This window comes from Caretta caretta, chromosome 4, assembly GCF_965140235.1.
Source record: "Caretta caretta isolate rCarCar2 chromosome 4, rCarCar1.hap1, whole genome shotgun sequence".
Lineage (NCBI taxonomy): Eukaryota > Metazoa > Chordata > Testudines > Cheloniidae > Caretta > Caretta caretta.
Genome location: NC_134209.1, coordinates 34700956 through 34724243, shown reverse-complemented (window position 1 = coordinate 34724243; position 23288 = coordinate 34700956). Strand labels below are relative to the sequence as shown.

The window sequence follows — 23288 nt, the reverse complement described above, 5'->3', positions numbered from 1 at the left end:
ACAAGTGCAGTTAAACCCCAAATCTATTCAGAGGTGCAATGAACACACCACGCCTACCTACTATTTTTGCTACACAAATATGTAGAGCTGAACGCTCACTGAAAACCTGATGATGCATTTGAGCTCACCTAAATTAAGCCAACGTATGTTTAAAAAAAAACAAACAACAAAAACAAAACACATCACTATTTTAGCTATCATTTACTAAAGAAGAGGTGGGCAAACTACGGCCCACAGGACCCTCCTGCCCAGCCCCTGAGCTCCTGGCCCAGGAGGCTAGCCCTCGGCCCCTCCACTACTGTTACCCCTAAAATCTAAAATTCCCCCAGGGTTGCCACTGGCGCAATGCTCTGGGTGGCAGGGCTCTTGCTGCGCGGTGGCGTGGCTGGCTTCTGGGCGGCACGGCTGCCTGTCTTGGTGCTTTGGGTGGCACGGCTATAGCACCACCACCAGCCACTGGTGCTCCAGGCAGCACGGTAAGGGGGCGAGGGGGCTGGATAGAGGGCGGGGGGATCGGGGAGGTGTGTGGATGGGGTCAGGGCGGAGAACAGAGGGGTTGAAAAGTTTGCCCGCCCCTGTACTAAAGTAACAGGTCTATTTGTCTGCTGAAACTTTCCTGTACTGCCCCAGTTTGTGGGAAAACACAAGGGATGAGAAACAAGAAATGTCCATCTTGGATTAAGCAGCTACAGACAGACTGACACATGCAATGGTGCAAGCAGAAATAATTTCTTGTCCATACGCTGCACTCATGGGAGCGACACAAAGGAGGAGGGCATGTGACCTCCTCACATGACTCCTCCAGGCCCTGCCCCCAGCTCAGAGTCCCCCGAGCTCTCCCCGTCCCCTCCCCATGGTCCACATCCATCCATGTTACCGTGGGGTGGCGGACAACTTTGTCCTCCTCCCGCTGCACTGGAGACTTCTGCTGTACAGACCCCAGGCAGGAGGACTCAGGAGATGCATCTGTGTGGAAGGGCTGGGGGAGGTACAGTCGTGCCGGAGGAGTGGCCGGCACTGGGCTGCCCGGTGGCCCCATGTTCTGATCCTTTCGCCACTGCGGTTCCCAGCAGATCAGGGCTTTCCAGAACTGCAGCGGAATGTGCCTCTGGCCCCGCCACACAGCCGAGTCCTCCTGCCTGGGGTCTGTACAGCAGCCTCACTGGAGGCGCTGCACATTCTGCTCCTTTTCCTTCTGCGATTCCTGGGAACCGCAATGGGGAAAAGGAGTGGAACGTGGGGCCCCGGGCAGACCAACACCAGCATCTCCTCCAACGAGGATGCTGTACTACTGCCAGCCCGCCCTGTCCGCCGGTGGAGCTGCTGTCAGGAGACCCCCCAGTCAGGAGACACAGCTGCGTGGAAGGGCTGGGGGCGGGCGCCTCCTGTGTCTTTCCAGTACTCCATACCAGCTATAAATATCTTATTGGTATGGCATACCGGACTGTACCACCATACTTGCACCACTGAACATCAGTTACTTTCTGCTTAACTTTCCGCTCTGCTGTGTAATGGTAGTCCAAAGTTTTCTTGGTAGGGGTTCAGTCTCAGTCCTTTCTTTGCCCCAAAAAACTGACTGGTACAGCTTCTTGCAGTCCAGAGAATGCAATATTGCCCTATCTTTGCTAATCACCGCTGAAACTCGATCACACAAGATAAAGGACCGTGAGGAGAGAGACTTCTATTTTACCTCCAGTATAGGAGGCCGCAGAGCAGGATGTGTGCGAGTGTGAGAACATGTTTCATCCACCTTTATTGCTCATAAAAATGGTTCTGGTTTGACAGCCCTGGAGACTTAGGTCCTTTTCACATAAGCAACGTCAGCACAATCCCTTCTCAGTATCAAAACATGTTTTAGTTTTCATGGCCATTCAACCATTCACCTCTCTTCAGAGACTGCCAACCAGAGAGCCAATTTGTACAATCTCCTTACAGAGGTGAAGACTGATTGAGAGCATGTTTCCTTGCCTACAAAAGTAGCTTACTTTGACATAAAATATAAGCTATAATATTAATCAGTTTGTGTCTAATGATTGTGGTAATGTCACCCTTTCAATACTCACATCGCCTGAAACACGAGGGACAGTTTTCTGTCACACTTTCTCTTAAAACAGATAGCCTGATAATATGAGATTTGTTCTTAAAATCCTAAGACCAATGTTATCTCCTCCTGGCTCTGTACCAAAACAAACAAACCTTTGAAGGCTATGTCTCTTCTCACAATGCCCTCAAAGATAACTATCAGGAATGAATAGTGAGAAAAAGCAGTTCCACTAAAAATAGATTCTTGAAATGGCAGGAAGTTCACAGGGGTTGGCAGGCCACCAGGCTCAAATACAGAGAAAGCAAATAAGTCTAATTTCTTTCCTATTCATATTCAAAAGAAAGTCCCACTTTATGGCCTGCGCAAGGAAATTTCTATTTTTTTTTAATCCCCTGTAAATGTCTACCCTTCTGCTACATTTTGAGCCTAGTGACACAACCTGACCCTTGGCCTGCTACTCCCCTACCTTTGCATGTTTCCAAGGGAAGTTAACAGCCCTGTTCCCCTGCCTCTTATGACTTCACAGGACATCTATAAAAGCAAAAGACATGGCTTCCAAATATTTTATATACATTGTTTTACACAGTGGTAGTAGGACACTCAAATGCAAGCTACCATACAATGAAATGTGTTTCAGAATAGCGTTCTCGGGGGAGGAAGGTAAGGTGTCTCCCAACTCACTGGCCAATCAACCCAGGTCTCCAATGCCAGAAGCTGCCAGTAAGAGCCCTGTCCCAGGTTCATAACTCAACATCTTGCAGGATAGTGCACATAGTTACCAGCACTACTCTTGATGTATTTGCCAGGAGGAATCAAAAGTTATTCTTCTGTTTCTCTCAGGGTTTACTCGTATGAGTGAAATTCCACTTTATTTGCTTTGATTGCCCCACATCCCAATCATGGTTTGTTTGTTTTTAAACCAGACAGAATACATGTGGCCTAAAATAAATAAATCAAACAGACTCAACCCAGTGGGAACTGACAATCCCAAGACCCAAGCGTCAGCTCAGTCAACATTTAAAGTGTCTTGCTGCTTCATTCCCTTCTTTTACAATTATTTTCACAGATGTTAGCATTATTTTTTTTAAAATAGATAGCTTCCAAGAAATCCTAATGCCACACCTTGGAATACAAGTGGCACAACCTATGCAGATCCTGAGTCAAAGTTACATTAACAATACAAAAGGTGGAGAGAGGAGTTTGTTTTTAAAGAGCAAAGATGCTGCAGAAACACAAGCTTTGTGCAGAAAAAAAAATTACAGGCATCCAATCATAGATACAGCTTACAGGATAAGGTTATGTCTTTATAGATGTCAACAGAGGGAAAAAAAGCCCAAGATTAAAGGGGAGGCATGAATTTCCTAACAAAGACCCTCTGACACTGACTCTACAGGCATGGGGGAATGGGTTCTTTGCTCCATTTATAAAATATAGGCATTATTATTTATATACTAGTAGCACTTACAGGCCCCAACAAGGCTGTATAGGACCAAGCACAATGTAGCTCAAACACAGAGATTCTACTCTGAACATCTTACAACGTAAATATGCACAACAGACAGAGGGAAGTATTATTACCATCATTTTACAGATGGATGACTCGATTATTCTCAGTCTCTCAGTTCTCCCAGCCTCTCACAGGAAGTTGAAGGCACGGCTGGGAATTGAACCCAAACCTCCCAAGACTCTCGTTAACCGCAGCACCATGAAAAACCAGTGTTCTTGGGTACATCTTTAGAGCCCATGTTAATATCATCATATGCTATCTAGGTATATACTGTGCTGATCATCTCTTTGGTATCTTTATTCTGATTTAGCAACATCACGAACATTGTGTCATAAGTAGGGATGGGTGTTTTTGTTTTTTTTGAATGGGCAGGATGGGGGAGGAACAGTGGGGGGGAGCAAGGGGGTGGGGAAGAGAGAGAGAGACACTGACTTCTTTCATACACTTTGCCAGAATCAGGCAATTCAGGCACTGCGAGAAGCTGGGAATCTGCCAGCCGGAAGATTTACACAGAACCTATCAGTGTAAGTAAAAAGTATAAAGAAGATTGTTCTTCAAAAACAGTGTTACCTACAAGCTGAGGAGAATCAAGCCAGACAGAAACATTTCTCTTGAAAGAACCCCCTTGACCAGTATTTTCTAACAATTAATTTTATATTTTTCCCATAAAGGGGCTGCTTTATCAAGTAACTTTAAAATTGGCTTAAATATTAAAAAGCTATAAAATCCTTTTCTAACTTTGCTTAATGTTGTTCTATAGCAACACTAAACAAGAAAAGCCTGAAAAATCCTGTCACCTTCGAAAGCTTACAGTCCCTATTTTGGCACATTACAAACATATCACGCTTACATTTAGCGTAGATGGTTGAAGCTCTCTCAGGTTACCATAACACAATGAATGCAACATTGACACCAAACACTGCTGTTCATTACATCCTGCAGGGGACAGCAATTTTGACAACTCTGACGTTACAGTTGTATTTACTGAGTTTTATCCTGGTTTTGTTAGTCAAGTATAGAGCTCTAACGAACGATCAGAAGTTTCACGCAAATAAATTAATGCAACATCTAAAGAAGTCAGAATATAGAAGAGTTGCCATTTCTACAGCAATATTAATTAATGAATATTAATATTAACCACATTGCACAAATGCAGCATATTGTGTTTTCTTTGTTATAAATATTGCTTATACACGTTTACCTTGTTAAGCATGTTATGCATGATGTGGACGATGTTTGAGTTAGTGCTACTGTAGAAACCTTACCTAACCTCTTTAGATTCAACTGTACATCCTTAAAATTGCATCAATTTCTTATTTTTCTTTTAAATTCTGAATGCAGGTGGTGGTGAGAGAAACCTGTCCTTAAGTCCACAACCAAAAGGAATGATCCAGCTGGCAAAGGCTAAATGGTATCTATCAATGTCATTCCCAAGCTGTCCACTCAGTCAGTCAACCAGACTGCCTGAGAGCATGGCCTTAACTACGCATCAGTGATGGCTAATTTGTCCTGCAGATACTTTACTACTGGTGATTAGTAAAATAAATTAAAAATAACCAGCTTGATCGTCATAGTCCAAGAGGAGTTTGCTAGGCTGGTACTTATAAAAAGATATTTTTCTTAAGTAGAGGAAATTTTATATAAAAATAATTGAGACAGTAAGTATGACTGCAAAAGTAGCATTGTAGATTTTGATGTTATCAAGCATAAACACAGCCAAAGCACTGGGCCATATCATCCAGTATCCTGAATCTGGCAGCAGCCAGTTCTTTACGTTTCAGAAAATAGTACACACTAACATGTACACCGCTGTATATTGATTCAGAGACAAAACAGTTTATAAGCTTGAAACAGATTTCATTATGGCTATATAGTCAGTCTGCCTAACTACCAACGTTGTTGATGAACATGAAGTCAGGTACTCTTTTTTATTTTAAATACAGCAAAAGTAGGAGTCTTTGTTTCCTATGGCAGTAGCTTCCAGATACCTTGCATCTAATGTTATTTGCTTTTATTTGCTCTAACTTTACTGCTCTTAAGTTGTAACATGTGTCTTGTTTTTGGATTATACAACAAGGTAAAAGGCAATTTACATTCTCCTAATCTTCTCAGTTTTGTTTACTTTATTTTGATCTGTTTGTTTATTTTGCCAAATGGAACTAGTTAGGTTATACTGAGATGTGTCCAATCTTTGAAGATCCCCAATCAAGTAATCTCCATTTTCATTTATTTCAAGCCAAATAGTTTTTGCATTCTCTCCATATGAAAGTACTGCCATATCATTTGTGTGACTCACTGTTAAACTCTCTTTTTTATCTATCAGCCCAGTCTCCTGCTGCCAATGAGGCCCACAAGAAGCGGGATCAAGCCCATATATCAGTCTTTATTAGGGGTTGCAGCCACAACACAGAACAACAAATCAGAGCACCTGTACTTTTCTTCTTCCGCATACCAGGTTTGATCCTTAACTTCAGTATTTGGAGCAGCCCCATCAGATTAAAGTTAAACACGTGCTTAAGTGCATTGCTGGATGGGAGCCAGAGTGTGCAACATCTTGAAGCATCAAAGCCGTAGTTCAACCTTCTCACTTTGAAAGTATCCCAAAGCTCACATCCTGCAAACGTGTGTCTCCTCCCAAAACCCTCAAAACTTCCTATACTCCACCCAAATTTCTCTGCCAACTACTCCCTGGATCTTTTCCACCCATCCCTGTATTTTTGCGTGGTTGTGTGTCACCCTTTAGATTCAGAGCAGACTCTTGATTAACATTGTATATATAAACTCTTTTTTGAATAGTAACATTTCGGTATTACTTTAACAATGTCACTCAGTCATGGCAAGCACTACAAATGCTTTATGGGATTCGAATTTCAATACACAGTGTACAAGTGTATCATGTCAAATAGGTCTCAAACATTTGCACTCAAACTAAAAAAACCCTAAATTCACACTTGCCACTGCAAAAATTTCAATGGAAGAACTCAGTCTACTATTATTTTTCTAGTAATAGCACCACTGATTAATTCCATTAAAATAGCAATATGAATGAACTTTAAGAAAAACTTTCTTGAGACAGTCATGGGAGATGCAAGTTTGTTAAATTAAAGCCTTTTACTTAAGAATTTGACAGGTTATTTCAATACTGTCAGGAGACCAACTTACTATTTGTCAACTACAGAGAATATTGTTGTGTTAAGTATTGTTTAAACTTAATGCAAGGAGTTAAAACAAAGCTACAGCAAGAGATTAGTTGTCAACACAATCACCAAGATTCACCATCACAGCCCAGAATGAATTCCAGGCATGACTGCACAAAACCCAAGAAGGTCATGAGAGACAGCAGGACCTTTGTAAGGGAACAAAAATAACTCTGCTGCTTGGTTACCTTTTTTATTAAATCAGTATGTTCAAAACTCTTTAATTAGCAGGCTAACTACAGAGGAAAGGCATTTATGCTTCACTAGGAAGAGAAGGATGGCGTGTTGTACATGCTGTGCTAGTGTATAAGGGACACACGACAGAACTCTTCAAATCATCAGATAGTTTTGGTATGCAAATCATCCTCCTCAGTACATTTTAATTCCAGACCAAACACACACACACAGTCCCACTTACAGTGAAAAGAAAAAACCCAGAAGGGGCGGAGCTCAGGTAGAAGTGCCAGATTTTACTTATTTTTTTTAATTTTGGCTCAGAGAGATTATTATGGCCCCAATCCTGTAACATGAGCTACTCAGATGGAGTCTTAGGCCAGCTGGCACGGGATCAGAAGACTGGGGATTTCAGATTCAATTGTTTAGACCAATTTGCGTATTTCTTTAGCTCATCCCAGTACAACAGCACGTGTATGTATGTACCACATGGATTAAGCAACGCTAGTCAAGGATAAGTGTAGTACATAATCTTAAAATATCGTTCCCTCTCTCTGCAAAGCGCCTGGTTTAAACCCACCCACTCATGCTAGAGCTGCACTCTGGTTCTCAAACACACCAGGAACAGAAGTAGTATTTTCTATCATTTACCATGGTTTGATAGGTTTTGGGATGTGTACCAAATAAGAGGTCCTGACTGAAAAATGTCTAGCACCTATGTTTCAACAGCTTTACAATCATTCCTCTCCACGTGAGCAGTTCATATCTGCAACTCAAAAGGTTAAATCTCTAGGTGCAACCAGCTGCACCCCTGGTTTAATCACAAGCATAGTTCTTGCCCACGTAAACTGATAGCCATCAAATTAGAAGCCCAACTGAGACCTAGTTTGAAAAAATCCAAAGCCTCAAGTGACAACAAGTTTGATCCATTCAAAAGCAAGCCAACCATGCTGAAGGATCTTGGGGCACATGAATATAACCCAGACTTTAAGAAATGTGGTGGTTCTTTGAAAAGTGACTGTAAAAACAACCTTCCGAGATTCCATGTTTATTCTGTATCAGTAACTCAAAATCATTTATTGAGATTCTCCTGTCAGTCATGCAAACCTCTGCCTAGGTTTAAAAAAGTATGCAGTACACACTCTGGTTCAGGCATCAACTGTCGTAAGTTTGTTATTTATTTGAGGTCATTTCTCTAGCACTCCATTCGGTATTATTTAAATAAAATAGGCCACAGGACCAAAATGTCACCTTTATCTCAACAGTGTAACCCACAGCTGAATAAGGTTACCTAAGTCTAAATGAACCAGCAGTATTTGGACCTGCAATTGAAAAAGCGAAGTTTGATGATGCAACAGAAACCAAATCCCTCTCACAGGGCGTACAGACACTGCACTCAACAGGTGTAAAAAGTAACTTATCTGTGTCACTGAAGTAAATAGGGTGGTGTAGGGAAAGTGTTGGGGGAGTGAGGGTGAGAGAATCTGTTAAATAAGATCCCATTTTTACATAAATACTTTTATAGTAGAATTGCCCTTCAAAAAAAATGGCTGACACGGAGGAAACACATATTAGAGAAGTAAAATGAACTCTTCTCTAACTAGGATTCCTAATATTCTGAAAGCCTCAATATTGCAAAGTTGGTATAAATATGTCATACACGCCAAATAGAACAGTTTCAGACATTTGAGGAAGGTTTTGAAACTCAGCCTAGATCCAAAGAAAAATATCCATTAAACACTATTTGAGGGTCGTGAACTCTAGCTAGACACTACATTGCTATTTGTACAAAGATTTTCTCTCTTTTGACTGAGCTCTTCAAATCCTTTGAATAATAGCAGTTAAGATCAATACACTATACAAGACCCATGAGAAACTGGCATGTTCATTCAGGCACATTTTAATGAAACACCATTCACAACTAAGGCACCCAAGTTCCCTCTAAGCTGCGCGGTCACTCAGAAGGCTACCAAGGTAGGGAGAGGCGCCTCTCCCCCAGCCCCAGAGTTGCTCTGGTGAGGTGCCTCTCCCCCAGGCCGCTGCAGCGAGAGAGGGCTGGAGGGTGTCCTCTCTCCCTGGCCCCAGTCCCACCCCCAGGGCAGCCTGCACCACAAACCCCTCATCTCCCCTACACCCGATTCCTCTGTCCCATCCCGGAGCCCCCTCCTGCACCACAAGCCCCTCATCACTGGCCCCACCCCAGAGCCTGCACCCCCAGCTCGCACCACCACCCCTGCACCCTATCCTTCTGCCCCAGCCCTGAGCCCCTTCCCACACTCTGAACCCTTCGGCCCCACCCCCACCAAACATCACCTCCATATTGGTGCACATAACAAAATTCATTCTGCACATGGATGTAAAAAGTTAGAGGGAATATTGTACTGCACATAGTTTAACTACCTTTTTTTTTTTAATTGTAAATAGGAGGATTTTGCAAGAATAGATACTTAAAGACCATAAACTCAGTTAATATATGGTGGATACACAGAGGCAACATGAGCTATTTTCTCATTAAAGATCCATGCCCCCTCCCGCTTGAGAGAGATGTGTCCACTTCTGCCCTCCATCACCAGGGGGGGAGGGTTAAGCATCCTGCTGCTCAAAAGCTAACTTTAGCGCAAGACACAATCGAACTTATGTCAGCAACTTTCCACCTCGGCTTCTTACACACACATCTACGGAAGCAAGGATGAAAGGAAATACTTCTACCTGATGCTTATAAAAAAAAAGCAAAACACTGTTACAAACATTTGTTCTCCCCAAGGAAACACGGTGGCAGGCCTCAAACGTTCAAGAAAATTAATTTTCCCAACAGGTTTAAAAGAAAATAGTCGTTCCATCATCCTAAGGGACAAGGTGACACCAGCTGTACAAGTGAGCGGCCCTCACATTCAGCAAGATGATCATATTGCAGAAATACGCATCTTTGCAGGTTTCAGGTACCACATGACGGAGCAGACATTTTTGTAAAGTCTATAAAGGCAAATATGGCTCACCCTAGAGATGGTCAAAGGCATGTTGAAGTCTTTTCCACCTTGAAGCCTAAAACCCCAAGGAGCAGGGCCGACCAAAGACACACTGTAGTTGCTCATGGTGTTGGATGCTGAAGGTCTAATTCCAGGTAAGTGTCTGTGGAAGAGAGGATTAAATTTTTAATGTAAATCTTAACAGGATATATACTCAGTGAAATGGAAATGCACACCGTTAACTTTTTAAAGGGGCCCTGTCCATTTAAATATATGTTACAAACAATGTTTTTCTGTTCTGTAACACCTTATATGAGTAAAAGTGAATGGACTTGAAAAAGTCTAGTTTGCCACCATTTGTGCTTTTTGGCCTGTCAGCTAAGAAAAAAAAATAATTTAGTTTTACTTTCTGATTCTTAGCACTGCAATATTTCGTTTTCACACACTGCATGCAATAATTTTTTAACAATTGTTTTCTTCAGAAAAAAACATGGAACTATTTCCTCTAGGCTTTTGTTTGGAAGTTATTTAAGCTGCTTTTTACAAAATGCAAGCAGTGGACCAAATTTAAATGGACAGTGGTCCTAAAAATTTCTTAAGTACATACAAACTTTAATAGTTCATGTAAGAGATGTCGGCACATTAATTTCCCACAAAATCTATTTCCTGTGGTATTATGTATTTAGTCACAGGTACACAGGTATGTTTACGACATAAAATCTCATTCCCAAGGAGTGTGCATATTTTGGTAACACATTCAAATATCAAAAACTACAAATTTTAAATGTCCAAGTTACTCAGAGGGAAAGATGTTTTTTCTTCTTGGCATTTTTACCTACAGTTTAACGTACATCCAACATCCAATTCCAATTCCCTATTAGGCACATAAAAGGCGTTACAGAAGAAATCAAAAAGAAATGCAAAAATGTATCACCAGAGACAGTTGTGTACCAAACAGCAAGGCAACTTCTTTAAACTAAGAAAAAGCATTTTAAGAGAATCCCAAGATGATTTCCCCTCCTCCCCAAAAAAGGATTAAGGATTACCTTTAAAAAGCACGCTGTGCACTTAATTTTGTTGCTCAGTGTCAACGATAACAGCTTCAGCTGCACCACATATAGGCAATATTACAATGACGACTTAGGTAGTTGCTGCCTTCTATTTTTATATATTTGAAGTGGGGAGGGAGAGAGAGTGCACACACTAAGGGCTGGATTACTGTAAGACTACACCAAATCACTGTAAGATTCCATAGTTACTTAATACAAGAGATTTAAGGTGGAACTTCAGTCAAGTAGAAGAAAGCGTGTTTCAAATATTATCAAGTACGGCAAGAATGATTTCTCACTATACTTACACTACAGGTGACTTATTTTTGAAGCAACAGATTTAGGGATACTGTACGACTAAAGCAATTTCATTTCTATGGGGAACCTACTACCTGGGAAATTCTACAAAAATCTCTCACCAGAAGTTTAACAATGCACTAAAGTAATTGCTTGAGGAAAAATAATGTAATTATATAGATTTCCAGATACACCTCATCAAAAAAGACTCAAGCTGTACAGCCTTGTTTCCCTAATAAGGGCCAAACTGTAACAGTCTTATTCACACCAGTAGGTCCATTTAACGAAATAAAGAGTATTCGGGTAAGGCAGGCTAACAAGATAACCTTTAGGAACTACAGTATTACTCCAAGCCAACAACAGAGATTGTTTCAGAACTGAAGCAGTTCCTGAACTACTTACACCCTCATGCCAGAAGCCACGAAAGGACCATTGCTCCCACTGAATTCTATGAGGACAGAATCTGGCTCACTTACATTTCCATCTCCTGTGCCCCCCTCCGCATACACACATCTGACCAAACACAGGCCCAGAAGGCCAATGTCTCCCTAGTTCAAGGTTCCTTCCTTCCCTCCCTCCCCCTCACTCACCCACATGAAAGGGAATGTCCACAGAGTTTGAGATATGATCCTTATAGGACCTACGCACTAGTTCAAGCAAGAATTATTCTATGTACTAAACACTGAATCCCATATAAATATGCACTTTAGTTTACTAAAGATTATACTACCAGATAAACATATTTTGTTCTCCTTAAAGTAATCGCACTAAAATTATAAGCGATCACAAATTAATGACTGTGGGAAAAGGAACCTTATCTAAGCTGCTGGGACACACCAAGACCAGATTGATCAGTAAATTGACAAGATTTTTTTTCCTAACTCGGAGCAAAAGTTAAGCGTGTGAATAATTTTTCTTGTATGCGTAAAAAAAAAAAAAAAAGATACTGTAATTTTTTTTTTTTTTTTGGTAACTAACTGCAAAGGAAGGCATTTGGCATGGTAAGGTATAATGTGCTCTTCCCTCCGCCCCCCCAGCCCCAGCCCCAGCCCCGAGCTTGCAGTAAAACATCTGCATCTTATAAACTAGAGAACTTATTGGGATGTGGGGAAAGAAAACTAAAGAAACACCCTAAGAAGACAGATTTACTGATCTGTTTATGTCACCGTTAAAGATACTGTATCTGGTATGAAGGAGAGGTATCACCACGTGAATAGACAGAGCCCTGCAAATCCATGGATGCCCGCTTTATATTCGTGGATGCAAATATCAGCAGACATGTTTGCAGATAAGCAGATGGGTGCGGATCCAAATTTTATATCTAGAGCCCAAATCCACGGCCCATGTTTGCATATCGGATATGGATATACATTTTGTGTCTGCGCAGGGGTCTATGAATTGACTTTGTCTCAAAGAAAACATTGTGCAATGCACTAGCTAAAGGCTAAATTGTGAAACTCTCACTCATGTTGATGAGCGTTCAGTGAGCCTTTTGTGTAAGTGCTCAACAATGCATTTCCCCATCTAATCATAAATAAGTATATATACCATCGCCCTCTGTTGGACAGAATCAGAATTGCTCAACCGTAGGTCATACCTCCAACAGTGCTAATAGATAACATTACCGAGATGATATTTCCGCTAAAGTGGTCAGGGCCTATGATTCTGGGGAAATCTGGTGTTCTGCTGCAGTGAAGACTCCAGTGTTCCCAGTGTGCAGAAAAGTGACAAAGGTGACATCTGAGACATATTTGTTTCAGTATGAAACCATCAAAGTCAGTTTGGTTTTATATGTGCAGTCCCAAGTCATCCATAGAACGCAGAAAAGGCAGCATTAAACACCACATCATTAAAAAAAAAAAAAAGTATGCCTTGGCATACAAGTGAAACTGCTGGCTTTACTGTTGGTGTAGCTATCTGATTACAAAAGTCCCCACAGGCAGGAGGAAATGCATGGCCATGATGATCAAACAATTACACGCCCTAAACCTGCCCAACCCAGCTCAGCTATGAATTTTCCTTTTCAAATCCTTTTTCTCCCTCTTGACCATTTTTGGTACTACTTTGTGCAGCAGTTGCATCTAAACACCAAAACAGAGACTCTGGGGCGGGCACACGCCGGCGCGGGCACACGCACCGAGCGACACACACAGGCTTGCAGCGCTGGGACCTACAAAACCAGATTGACTCTGGCGTCCATTCTCTTTGGTTCTCTGAGTCGAGTTCTCGAAAGAAAAAACAAATCGGGAACACGGTAAATATTATTAAGAGCGCGCTGTGTGATGTTTCCCTTAAAACAAACGCCGCGGTATAGATGGCAAAAAGGGCTTTCAATGGCCGGGGGGGGGGCAAACCCATCGAAGTCAGTCGCGAAGCCAATAGCAATTCTGATCAACTCAACGGGACCCTCGTTTCGACACCGCCGCTTTCCCCTCCCGCGTGACTCTCCTCTCCCCACTTCCCCGGGGGCGTTTCTGACCTGCCCAGCCTCCTGGAGGCTCCAGAGGGCAAGCCACCGCAGCCCACCCCACCCCGCGCTGCGCCAAGCGCCTTCTCCCGCCGGGCACGGGGGCGGGGGTGGATGTCTCGCTCAGGCACCGGGGGTGCTGCTCTCCGCTGCTCTCCGCCCCCGAGCCCGGCGCTGCCCCGAGCACCCCCTACCCCATGCACTGAGCCCCGGGAGGAGGCACGCCGCAGCACAGAGCTGCCCCCCGCCGCCCCCCGGCTCCTCTCGCAGGTGCCGCCCGGCTAGTTCTCAGCACCTGAGCGACCAGCCCCCTCGGCCGGGAGACGGGGCTCAGCGGCAAATGCCTCGCCGCGCCCGGCCGGGCGGGCGGCCCCTTTCCCGGGCCGCCGCGCTCGGCACCTGCTCACCTGGGAGGCTGCAGCCGCCGCGCGGAGCCGGACGCCCAGGCGAGAGGCACGGAGCTCGCAGCTCGTGTGAGAGGCTGGGGCTGCGTCCCGCGGGGCTCGTTCTCACTTCCGCCTCGCTCTGCTCCTCCCCCGCGGCCCAGGGGGGATGGGGAAGTTCTCCGCGCTCCAGCCGAGAGAGAAGGAAGCCCTGGCAGCCTGCACCGGGGGGGCACCCGCGGGGAGGGTTAAAGGCCGGGACAGCTGACCCAAAAGATTGCACGCGCACAGACAAAGGCCCAGGCCTCCAAGAAAGGGCAGCCAGCGCCTAATTAAGGAGGCGCAGGGGATGCAGAGTCGTTGTTAACAGCCCAGTGCACGTTCCCCTGCCCGACACCTCTCCGCCACAGAGATCCTGGACACCTGCCAGGACCTTGAAGGATTAAAAAGCAGAGTTCCCCTTAGGATACAATCATTTAAATGAGATACAATAACTACCCTGGAGAAAGAGCCAGTGGTAATAAGACCAGGAACAGAATCAATATCCACATCTGTACTGCAGTAGCAGCTGTAACGCTTAGGCTGGAATGCTCAGGCATGCGACTTAAGTTGTGCTGGGCACAGCAGGGTGAAGGCGCACAAGTGATCGGGCCAGGTGTGCCCCATCCTCTCCCAATACTGGAACACGCTATAGGGGCAGCCAAAGATCACCAGAAATTGTTCCAGCCCTGCTTCCCTGCCCCTGTCATGCCCTCAACCCTAGAGCTAGGGCCACAGCTAGTTCCAGACACCCACCCTGAAATTCTTCTCTGCCAGGCAGAACAAAGGGCTAAGATCTAGTCCAATGAGTGTGCGTTGACTCGAAAGAAAAATTAATACAGTTCTTTTCATCTTCAAAGCACTGTACACATAAGCTAATTAACACAATATTTCTGATTAAGAATTAGCCTCTCTATTTTACAGCAGGAGAAACTGAGTCAGACAAGTTACGTGATTAAGTCTAGGATGCAAGAGAAGTTATTGATAAAGTCACTGGAAAAGTTCTGGTTGTCAGACCCATGTTTCAACCCCTGGACATATGCCTCTGGAGGATGTGTGTGTGTCCACAGACCATCAGTTCTTGTATTCACAGATGTGTAATAATTTCCCCCCTGTTTGAATGTAAACTTTGTACCTTACATCCTCCACTATAGTTAGCAGTGACACTGGAGCTAAAGTCCCCTCGCTGTAAGAGAGTAGGTATGGTCCATGGGGGCTATCAGCTTTAGAACTCACTGCCTATCCTGGTCTGAAACAGGACAGAACTGCTTTTTTTCCCAGAGCGTATTGCATTGCTCAACCATCTACCAAACTTTCAGGGAAGGAAAAGTCTCAGAAAGGCTAGGATTTTAGGGTGGGGGCTGGGGTACTAAGTTAATCTCTAGTTATTTCCTAGCATGGAGGTGAGGAGAAGCTGTTGGGAGGGTTTTAATATTTTTTGTTTTTTTTTATTTGCTTTGATTTTTTTTAAGGCAAAAGCACCTAGAGCCTGGGGTAGGCACTTTTAAAATATATTTGTTAAAAATGAAGAGAATTATAGTGAAAAATGACTTGCAAAAGAAAAGATTTATCTAATTAAACAGTTACACTAAATAATATCAATTCGAGTTAACTTAGCCCTGATGCTGCAAGGTGACCTGCATTCAAATGGAGCCTTATTAACTTTAATGGGGCTCGGCTTGGACACAGAGTAACTTGCAAGATTGTAACCTTGGTCTCCCACTCCCCACCTTCAGAGCTTTTTACTTTGGCATGCAAGGGTCCCAGCACCTAATACCATTAGCTCCAGTAAAGCCACTTGTGAGTAAGAGCTGTGGCACAGAGCTTTAAGTGTGCTCTGGGTCTTGTTTAACTTGACTATTGATAATCTTGATTTTTTTCCTCTACTGAAACTGTTTTTAATACATAAAGATATGTATTTTTTTGGTAATAGTTCCTCTCATACCCTCCCCCCCAAGCATCTCTACTCAAGCTAAAAAGAAAAATCACCCTTGCAGGCCGAGACAAGCTCCATCACATGATTGTTAGTTCAGGGAGGTAAAAGTTCCCCCTAACTATTTTTCATTCTGTCACAAGGTTTTTAGGTCAATTTCATGCTGTTTTATTTATAAGCTTGAAAGGAGCTTGGCACTACGCCTCCTGCAAATGTCACTCATTACAGCCCCAGGCACACGAGGTCCCATCCAGCTCTGAAATATATCAAAATAGTGCAAAGCCTGAGGGTCCTGTTTGACTTTGCACTTAGCCTACAATAGCATGTAGCCTCATTAATGAGAAATACCCCTTGTCCATTTGCAGTTTACTTGGAAACTTCAGCCTTTCCTCCCTGAGGAGAATATTGCCCCAACAATCCATGCATTCATCACTTCCACCTGGAATTATTAGAAGAGCATAGCTTGGGCCTGCAGGGCAAAGTTACACGAGGCTGTTGCTGTTACACAATGAGAGTCTGCCTCCTCAGAGGTGCTGCTAGAATCACATGATCCTTGTCCAGAGAGGCGTTTGTCCAAGCTGTTCTTAACCTCTTGTCATGGGGATGCCGCAACCTCTCACAGAAGCCTAGTCTAAAGCTTAACTACCCTCGTTTGATAGTTTTTCCTAATATCTAACAGATCTCTCTTGCTGCAGATTTCTCTTACAACTCGGCCCAGCTTGGTGTCATTTGTACATTTTATAAGTATACTCTCCACCCCATTATCCAAGTCATTAATGAAAATATTTAATAGTACCAGACCAAGGACTGGCCCCTGTGGAACCCCACTCCATAAACAGAGAGTATAACAGCAAACCATTGGTTTATGGAGTAGGTCTTTCAACCAGTTGCGCACCTACCTCATAGTAATTTCATTTAGACCATATTTCCCTAGTTTGCTTATAAGAATGTCATGTAAGTGTCAAAAAGCCTTACTAAAAATCAAGATATAGCACATCTGCTTCCCTCCAACCACTAGGCCAGCAAGCCTCTCACTGAAGGAAATTAGAGTGGTTGGATATGAAGTGTTCTTGACAAATCCATGCTGGCTATTCCTTATAACTCTCTTATTCTCCAGCTGCTTACAAATGGATTTTTTAATCATTTGTTGCAGTACCTTTCCCAGGTATCAATGTTATAGACCAGCTGTCCAAATTCCCTGGGCTCTCTGGTACCCTTTTTAAGCTTATTTTTGCCCTTCTCTGATCTTTTAGGACCCCACCTGTCCTCCAAGAGTTCTCAAAGCTAATTGCCAACAGTTCCAAGATTACTTAACTACCCAAGGATGAATTTCATCAGGCCCTGCTGCCTTGAATAATCTAACTTTTTAAGACATTTGTTAACCTGTTCTCCCTATTTTGACATGCATTCCTTCCCCCTTTTTATTATCATAAATTGTAATGAGTAGCTGGTCACCAATGCCATTGACCTTTACCTGGGAAGTACTTAGACATCAGAATGATGGTGCAATAGAACAAAGGTTCTAAACCTTTTTCTTTGAGCCCCATCACCCTCCCCACCCCCCCAACATGCTACTCAAAACTCCACAGCCCACCTGTGCCACAAGATCTGGTTTTCTGCATATAAAAGCCAGGGCAGGCATTAAGGGGTAGTAAACAGGGCAATTGCCCAGGGCCACTAACCACAGGGGGCAATGAGAAGCTAAGTTTCTCAGGCATCTGCTTCAGCTCCAGGTGGCAGGACTCAGGTTTTCAGCCCCATTTGGTGGGGCTTAGTCTTTCTGCCCGGAGCCCCAGAGAGTCTACCGGTAGTCCTGTTTGATAGCCCCCCACAGGTTGTTAGACCCCTGGTTGAGAACTGCAATAGAAAACTCTGACAGAATATTAGCTCTGGTTGTGAAATGATCAAGTAGCATACATACAGACATGATGCACTGTAGAATACATACTAGCAAATCATTATGATTTCAGCGATACAGGCTTTATCTGTACCAGATCAGCACTTTCAGTTTTAGTTTCTATTTCTGAAACTATGTTTGATGCAATTATTTAAAGTCATACGGTAGAGTTGACTTTCAATCCAGGAAGAACCTCTCTTTAAAGAACTTCTGACTTAACAGTACTGTTGCCAATCCCAAGCATTCAAAAATCACAAGTCAGGCCCTCAAATCATAACATTTGCTTAAAAATCAGTAGAGCTTTAAAAATTTAAAGCTTGTTGTTGAATTTGCCTTTTGTTTTTTGAGCCTTAGGTTTTTCCAAGCTTTTCTCCACAACCCTGAAGGCTAGAAACTTTCATTTTCCAAGAAAAAGTAAGCTGAGGTCCTCATGCAATCCCATGACACTGGGTCTTTTAGAGAAAACCTAATATCAGAAAACTAGCAATAAAATTGCTAGTTGGCAACATTGTAAGAGTGAGTTTTGCAGGTCTGTGTTCGCATAGTTAAATAGGGAAAATTCAATATAACAAAAGACATTTTACTGTGTATAAAGTTTCATACCAGCTGTATCCTGGAATACTTTTTTTTTTAAAAAAAAAATCAGTAAAGACGACGACACCATGAAATAGCCAATATATTGTTTTGTAGACCAGAGAGCTGTCTCTGTACTTCAAGTTGTGACATATTTCCATTATAAATCTAATTTTGCCCAATCCGCCTAAAACCTATCAAACATGTCCAGTCCGCCTCAGATATAGCATGTGTGTGGCTGGAGCAAAATTATGTGGTCAAACCTTGAGATCAACTGGGCAAGTTCAAAGTGTTTGAGATACTGAAGTTAATTTGATGCACTTGTGCCATGGCAAATAGTAAAACTTGTTTGACTTTGAATCACTGACATTTTCTTTTCCTTTTTTTTTTTAAAGGAAATGCAGCTGTTTTTGAAAGTATTCACTGCTGAATTAAGAATATTTGTACACACCATCAAACTACAATAGTCACTGGTGAAGCAGGGATTTCCTGATGCCTGAAGAAATTTAGGGCAGCTGATGAAGTGGTCTGGTACAAAACAATTATAGAAAGTGCCAGGATCTGACCCTTCAGTTTGGCCCACACAATCCACTTATGAAGGGGTAGACACTTTATTCCTGTTTCTGACGAAGTCAGTGTCAGAACTGTTCTACTTGCCTTTATGTTCCTGTCTCTTATCTGCCTTTTCTGCATACTGTTCCCCCCCCCCCATGGGAACACCATCCCTTTCTAGCACTTGCTCATGGCACACATCCCCACCCCCAAAAAGACAAAAAGTTAATATCACCAAAAGAAAAGTTGATTTTCAATTGCCAAGGCAGACACAGCCTTCGTACCTGCACCCTTTTTAAAAAGGGGTTTTTCATTTTTGACTTTTCCCTCAAAATTCAACATCTCCCATTCACTAGTCAATCACTGTGTCCAGTGAGCAGCAGTGAAGTTCACATTGATAGAGAGGAAGACAGTTGCCATAAACCAAATTAATGAATAAGTTTGACTTGTCTCCTCTCTCTGCTTCTTGGCTGCCAACACTCACCTGTAATCCATCAGTGGCCATACTCCAAGAGCAATGCTCACTCAGTGTTATATGCGATGTTGTAGCCTCTTTGTTCCCTCCTCAGGTAACTGTAGGGCACTGACTACTGTAATTTCTACTGAATGCATCCGATGAAGTGAGCTGTAGCTCACGAAAGCTTATGCTCAAATAAATTGGTTAGTCTCTAAGGTACCACAAGTCGTCCTTTTCTTTTTGCGAATACAGACTAACACGGCTGCTCCTCTGCAACCTGTAATACTGAAGCCACATTCTAGGATTAGTGAAATCCTGGCCCCACTGAAGTTTTGCCACTAACTTCAATGAAATCAGGATTTCAACCTATATTTTTAATATTTATATGGTACATAAGCCTAGGGCAAAAGGACAGATATTTTTCTCATCCAAATGAGTGAAATAATTGCAGCTTGTAATCTTAGAGAATCCAGCAGGCATGCTGTGATGAACTGCTTCAAACTAGATTTTTTGTCCGTCAAGTTATATAACCTGTCATAAGATTTATGAGCCCCTCCCGTCCAATCACTCAAGTACCTGAACACCTCACAACCCCCCGGAGGTATGATTCCCATTTTATAGGTGGGGAACTGAGTAAGTAACTTGTCCAAGGCCACACAGGGAGTCTGGCAGAAGAGGGAACTGACCCTAGGTCTCTCAAGTCCCAGGCTAGCACCCTAACCACTGAACCATCCAGTCTCTCACTGAGGCATAGTTCTGTTCTATTTGTTTTTTAGAATATGCTGAGCCAAGGAATACTATTCCAGAGTTAATCATATAGCATTCTTATCAGGGCCCCACAAGTAACAAGAGTGAGTACCTCCATCCTCTTTTCCGAATCATAATGCCAGCTGGTTTGTTTGAACTTCCTTTCCCTTGGAAACAGGGAGTAGTTTAATACATATCTATTTGTGCGTTATAATTATAATCCCACCAGTTTAGGATGGGTTTGTTACAACTTGTACTTGAATGTTAAACCTGCCATATACTGAGAACACTGATCATGAAGGGTCTTGTAGATCAACATCAGAATTTTCCTATTGAGATAAGGTGAAGCTTTGCTTATAGTTCTTTACATAATATACTGCCCTGGCAAGAGAGAAAATGTACGAGCTGTAACATGAAAACCACTCTGCTTGCAAATAGACAAACACTAACTTAACATGGTTTAGAGTAGATACAAGTTGAGATGAATTTCTCAGTCAGAGAAGGGATGAACATGGATGAAGAATGACAATAGTTTGAAAAAATGTTGTAATTTATGAACCAGCAGCATCAGCATGCACAGCGCTGTATAAGCATGATGAAAGCACAGGGACAGAAAAGGAAATAAAGAACTAACAGAAGTAACAATGAAGGAACAGAAGCCAAAACAGGGAAAAACAGACTAAAATTATTTAGATAAGGTAGATGTATTAGAGGCAGTAGGGCCTGATGGTAGGGTACTTAAGGAACTACCTGAAGCAATTATCTGCGAGAAGTCCTGGAGGATCGGTGAGGTCCCAGCAGACAGGTAGCATTTTTGCCATTCTCCAATTTTTTTTTTTTTTAAAAAGAAAGGGAAAAGATGACCTGGGAATTGTAGACCAGTCAGCCTAACTTTAGTTCCTGGAAAAATACTAGAACAAATTAAACAATCAGTTTTTAAATACTTGGAGGATAATAAGGTAAGGCGTAGCCAAGAACAAATCATGCCAAACTAACCTAATTTCCTTCTTTGGCAGGGTTACTGGCCTAGTGGATTGGGGAAGCAGTAAATCCGATATGCTTTGTTTTTATTAATGCTTCTGACAGTCTCGGATGTGCTCACAAGCAAACTAGGGAAATGTGGTCTAGACTAAATTGCCATAAACGTAGGTGCAAACATTGTTGAAAGACAATACTCAAGAGTAGTTATGGTTCACTCTAAAACTGGGAGGATGTATCTAGTGGGATCCTGAGGGGTCAGTCCTGGGTCTGGTATGTTCAATATTTTCCTTAATGACTTGGATAATGGAGTGGAGAGTATACTTCTAAAATCTGCCAATGACACCAAGCTGGGAGGGTTTTAAGCACTTGGAGGACATGCTTAGAATTCAAAGTGACCTTAATGAACTAGAGAAATTTGTCTGAAATCCAAGTGCAAAGTACTTCTCTGGAAGGAAAAAAGAAGTCTAATGCACAGCTAAAATAGGGAATAAATGGTTAGGTGGTAGTACTGCAGAAAAAGAATGGGGGTTATAGTGGATCACAAAATGACTGAGTCAAGGTGATCAGCTGCAAAGAAAAAAAAAGCTAATATTCTTGGTGTGCATAAACACAAAAGTGTCGTATATAAAAATACATGAAAGGTAGTGGTCCCACTCTACTTGGCCCTGGTGAGGCCTCACCTGGAGCACTGTGTTCAATTCTGGATGCCACACTTCAGGAAAGATGTGGACAAATTGAGAAGCGTCCTGAGGAAAGCAAAGAAATGATAAAAGGTTTAGAAAACCTGACCTAGGAAGAAAGGCTTAAAAAAAAAACTGGGCATATTTATAATTGAGAAAAGCCAGCTGCAGGGGGAACTGAGTCTTCAAATATGTTAAGGGCTGTTAGAAATTATTTCCTAATATCTAACCTAATTGTCCCTTTCTGCAATCAAAGCCCATCACTACTTGTGCCCATCTCCAATGAGCATGGAGAGTAATTGATCGTCATTCTCTTTTTAACTATAAAGACAGGCTTCCAAGAGGCTGTAGAATCCCCATCACTGGAAGTTGAAGAAAACTTGTCAGACTGTCTAGGTTAATTGGTCCTTCCTCAACTGAGGGGCTGGATTGTGGACTTCAAGGTCCTTTGCAGCCTTACATTTCTAGGACTCTACTGTCCTCATCTTGGAGAGCTTATCATAGACTCAGAAAGACAAGATGTACTTGTTTATTCCAAGGAAGAAATTACTTTGGATAATTTTTTTTTAAAAATCCTTAATCTGTTAGTTTTGGAGGTTTTCTGGGTATGTGCAAAGGTCTTGTGGAAGAAGTGTCCTTTAAGAGGGGTTTGAATTAGTCTATCATATCCTTACCCTCTTCTGCAACCTGAAAGTTCTTCCATACCTCAGGGCCAGCTTAGAAAAAGATACAAGCTGAAAGCGATAGACAAAGGAGAGGTGTAAATTGGCATTACTGACAGAGGTATTGGTAGTGCTGATAAGTCAAACATGCACTTAAAAGGCAAACTTTTTAGGCTGAACTCAAAGCATTTGAATTTACTCATGCACACCTTCATTTGACTGACTTGAGCTGTAAAAATGACTAGGATACCTGATCTATTTCAGAGCTCGCCAACTAAGAAGCTGGCAAAGAGTTACATTGAAAGGCATGTGGCTTTACTCTCAATATCCTGGATCCCTCTAAAAAGCATTTCTAGCTGGGACACAATAGAGTTGTCACTTGTTGCACGGGTAGACATTCTTGTAATGTGAGAAGGTGCATATTTCCACACTCATCTTGGTGGATCTCTCTGCTGTACTGGATACTGTGGAGCCTTGATACACGGATGGCTGTTCTCCCACCTTAGAGCTATAGCAGGAGTTGGTAAGAATTGGGTTCTCCGCTGACAAGAAGATTCAGAGATAGTGCTGATCTTCCTCTGCGTTACTTGTGAGAAGCATCACAGCACACAACTGTTTTTCCACCACGAGACACAGATTTCCCATTCTGTTTATCAATTATGTGATGCTACTAATTGAGACTA

General features: G+C 42.6%; 1 protein-coding gene and 1 long non-coding RNA gene across 22 annotated transcripts in view; one reads left to right on the top strand and one right to left on the bottom strand.

Annotated features, from left to right (window-relative positions):
- Positions 1 to 14287, bottom strand: part of PDLIM5 (PDZ and LIM domain 5) — a 183172-nt gene extending 168885 nt beyond the window's left edge. For 12 of the 21 annotated variants that reach the window (XM_048847038.2, XM_048847045.2, XM_075127531.1 and 9 more), the window contains exons 1-2: positions 11711 to 11761; positions 9919 to 10051 (exon numbers count right to left, since the gene is read on the bottom strand). In XM_048847038.2, the coding sequence (XP_048702995.2) occupies positions 9919 to 10051; positions 11711 to 11739 (162 nt within the window). In that variant the 5' untranslated portion in view covers positions 11740 to 11761. The other 9 variants (XM_048847054.2, XM_048847052.2, XM_048847041.2 and 6 more) reach the window with 8 other exon arrangements.
- LOC142071843 (uncharacterized) lies at positions 13288 to 19754 on the top strand. Its single transcript, XR_012668037.1, has 2 exons — positions 13288 to 13488; positions 18922 to 19754. It is a non-coding gene; the product is annotated as an uncharacterized LOC142071843 (long non-coding RNA).
- Positions 19755 to 23288: the final 3534 nt, after the last annotated feature.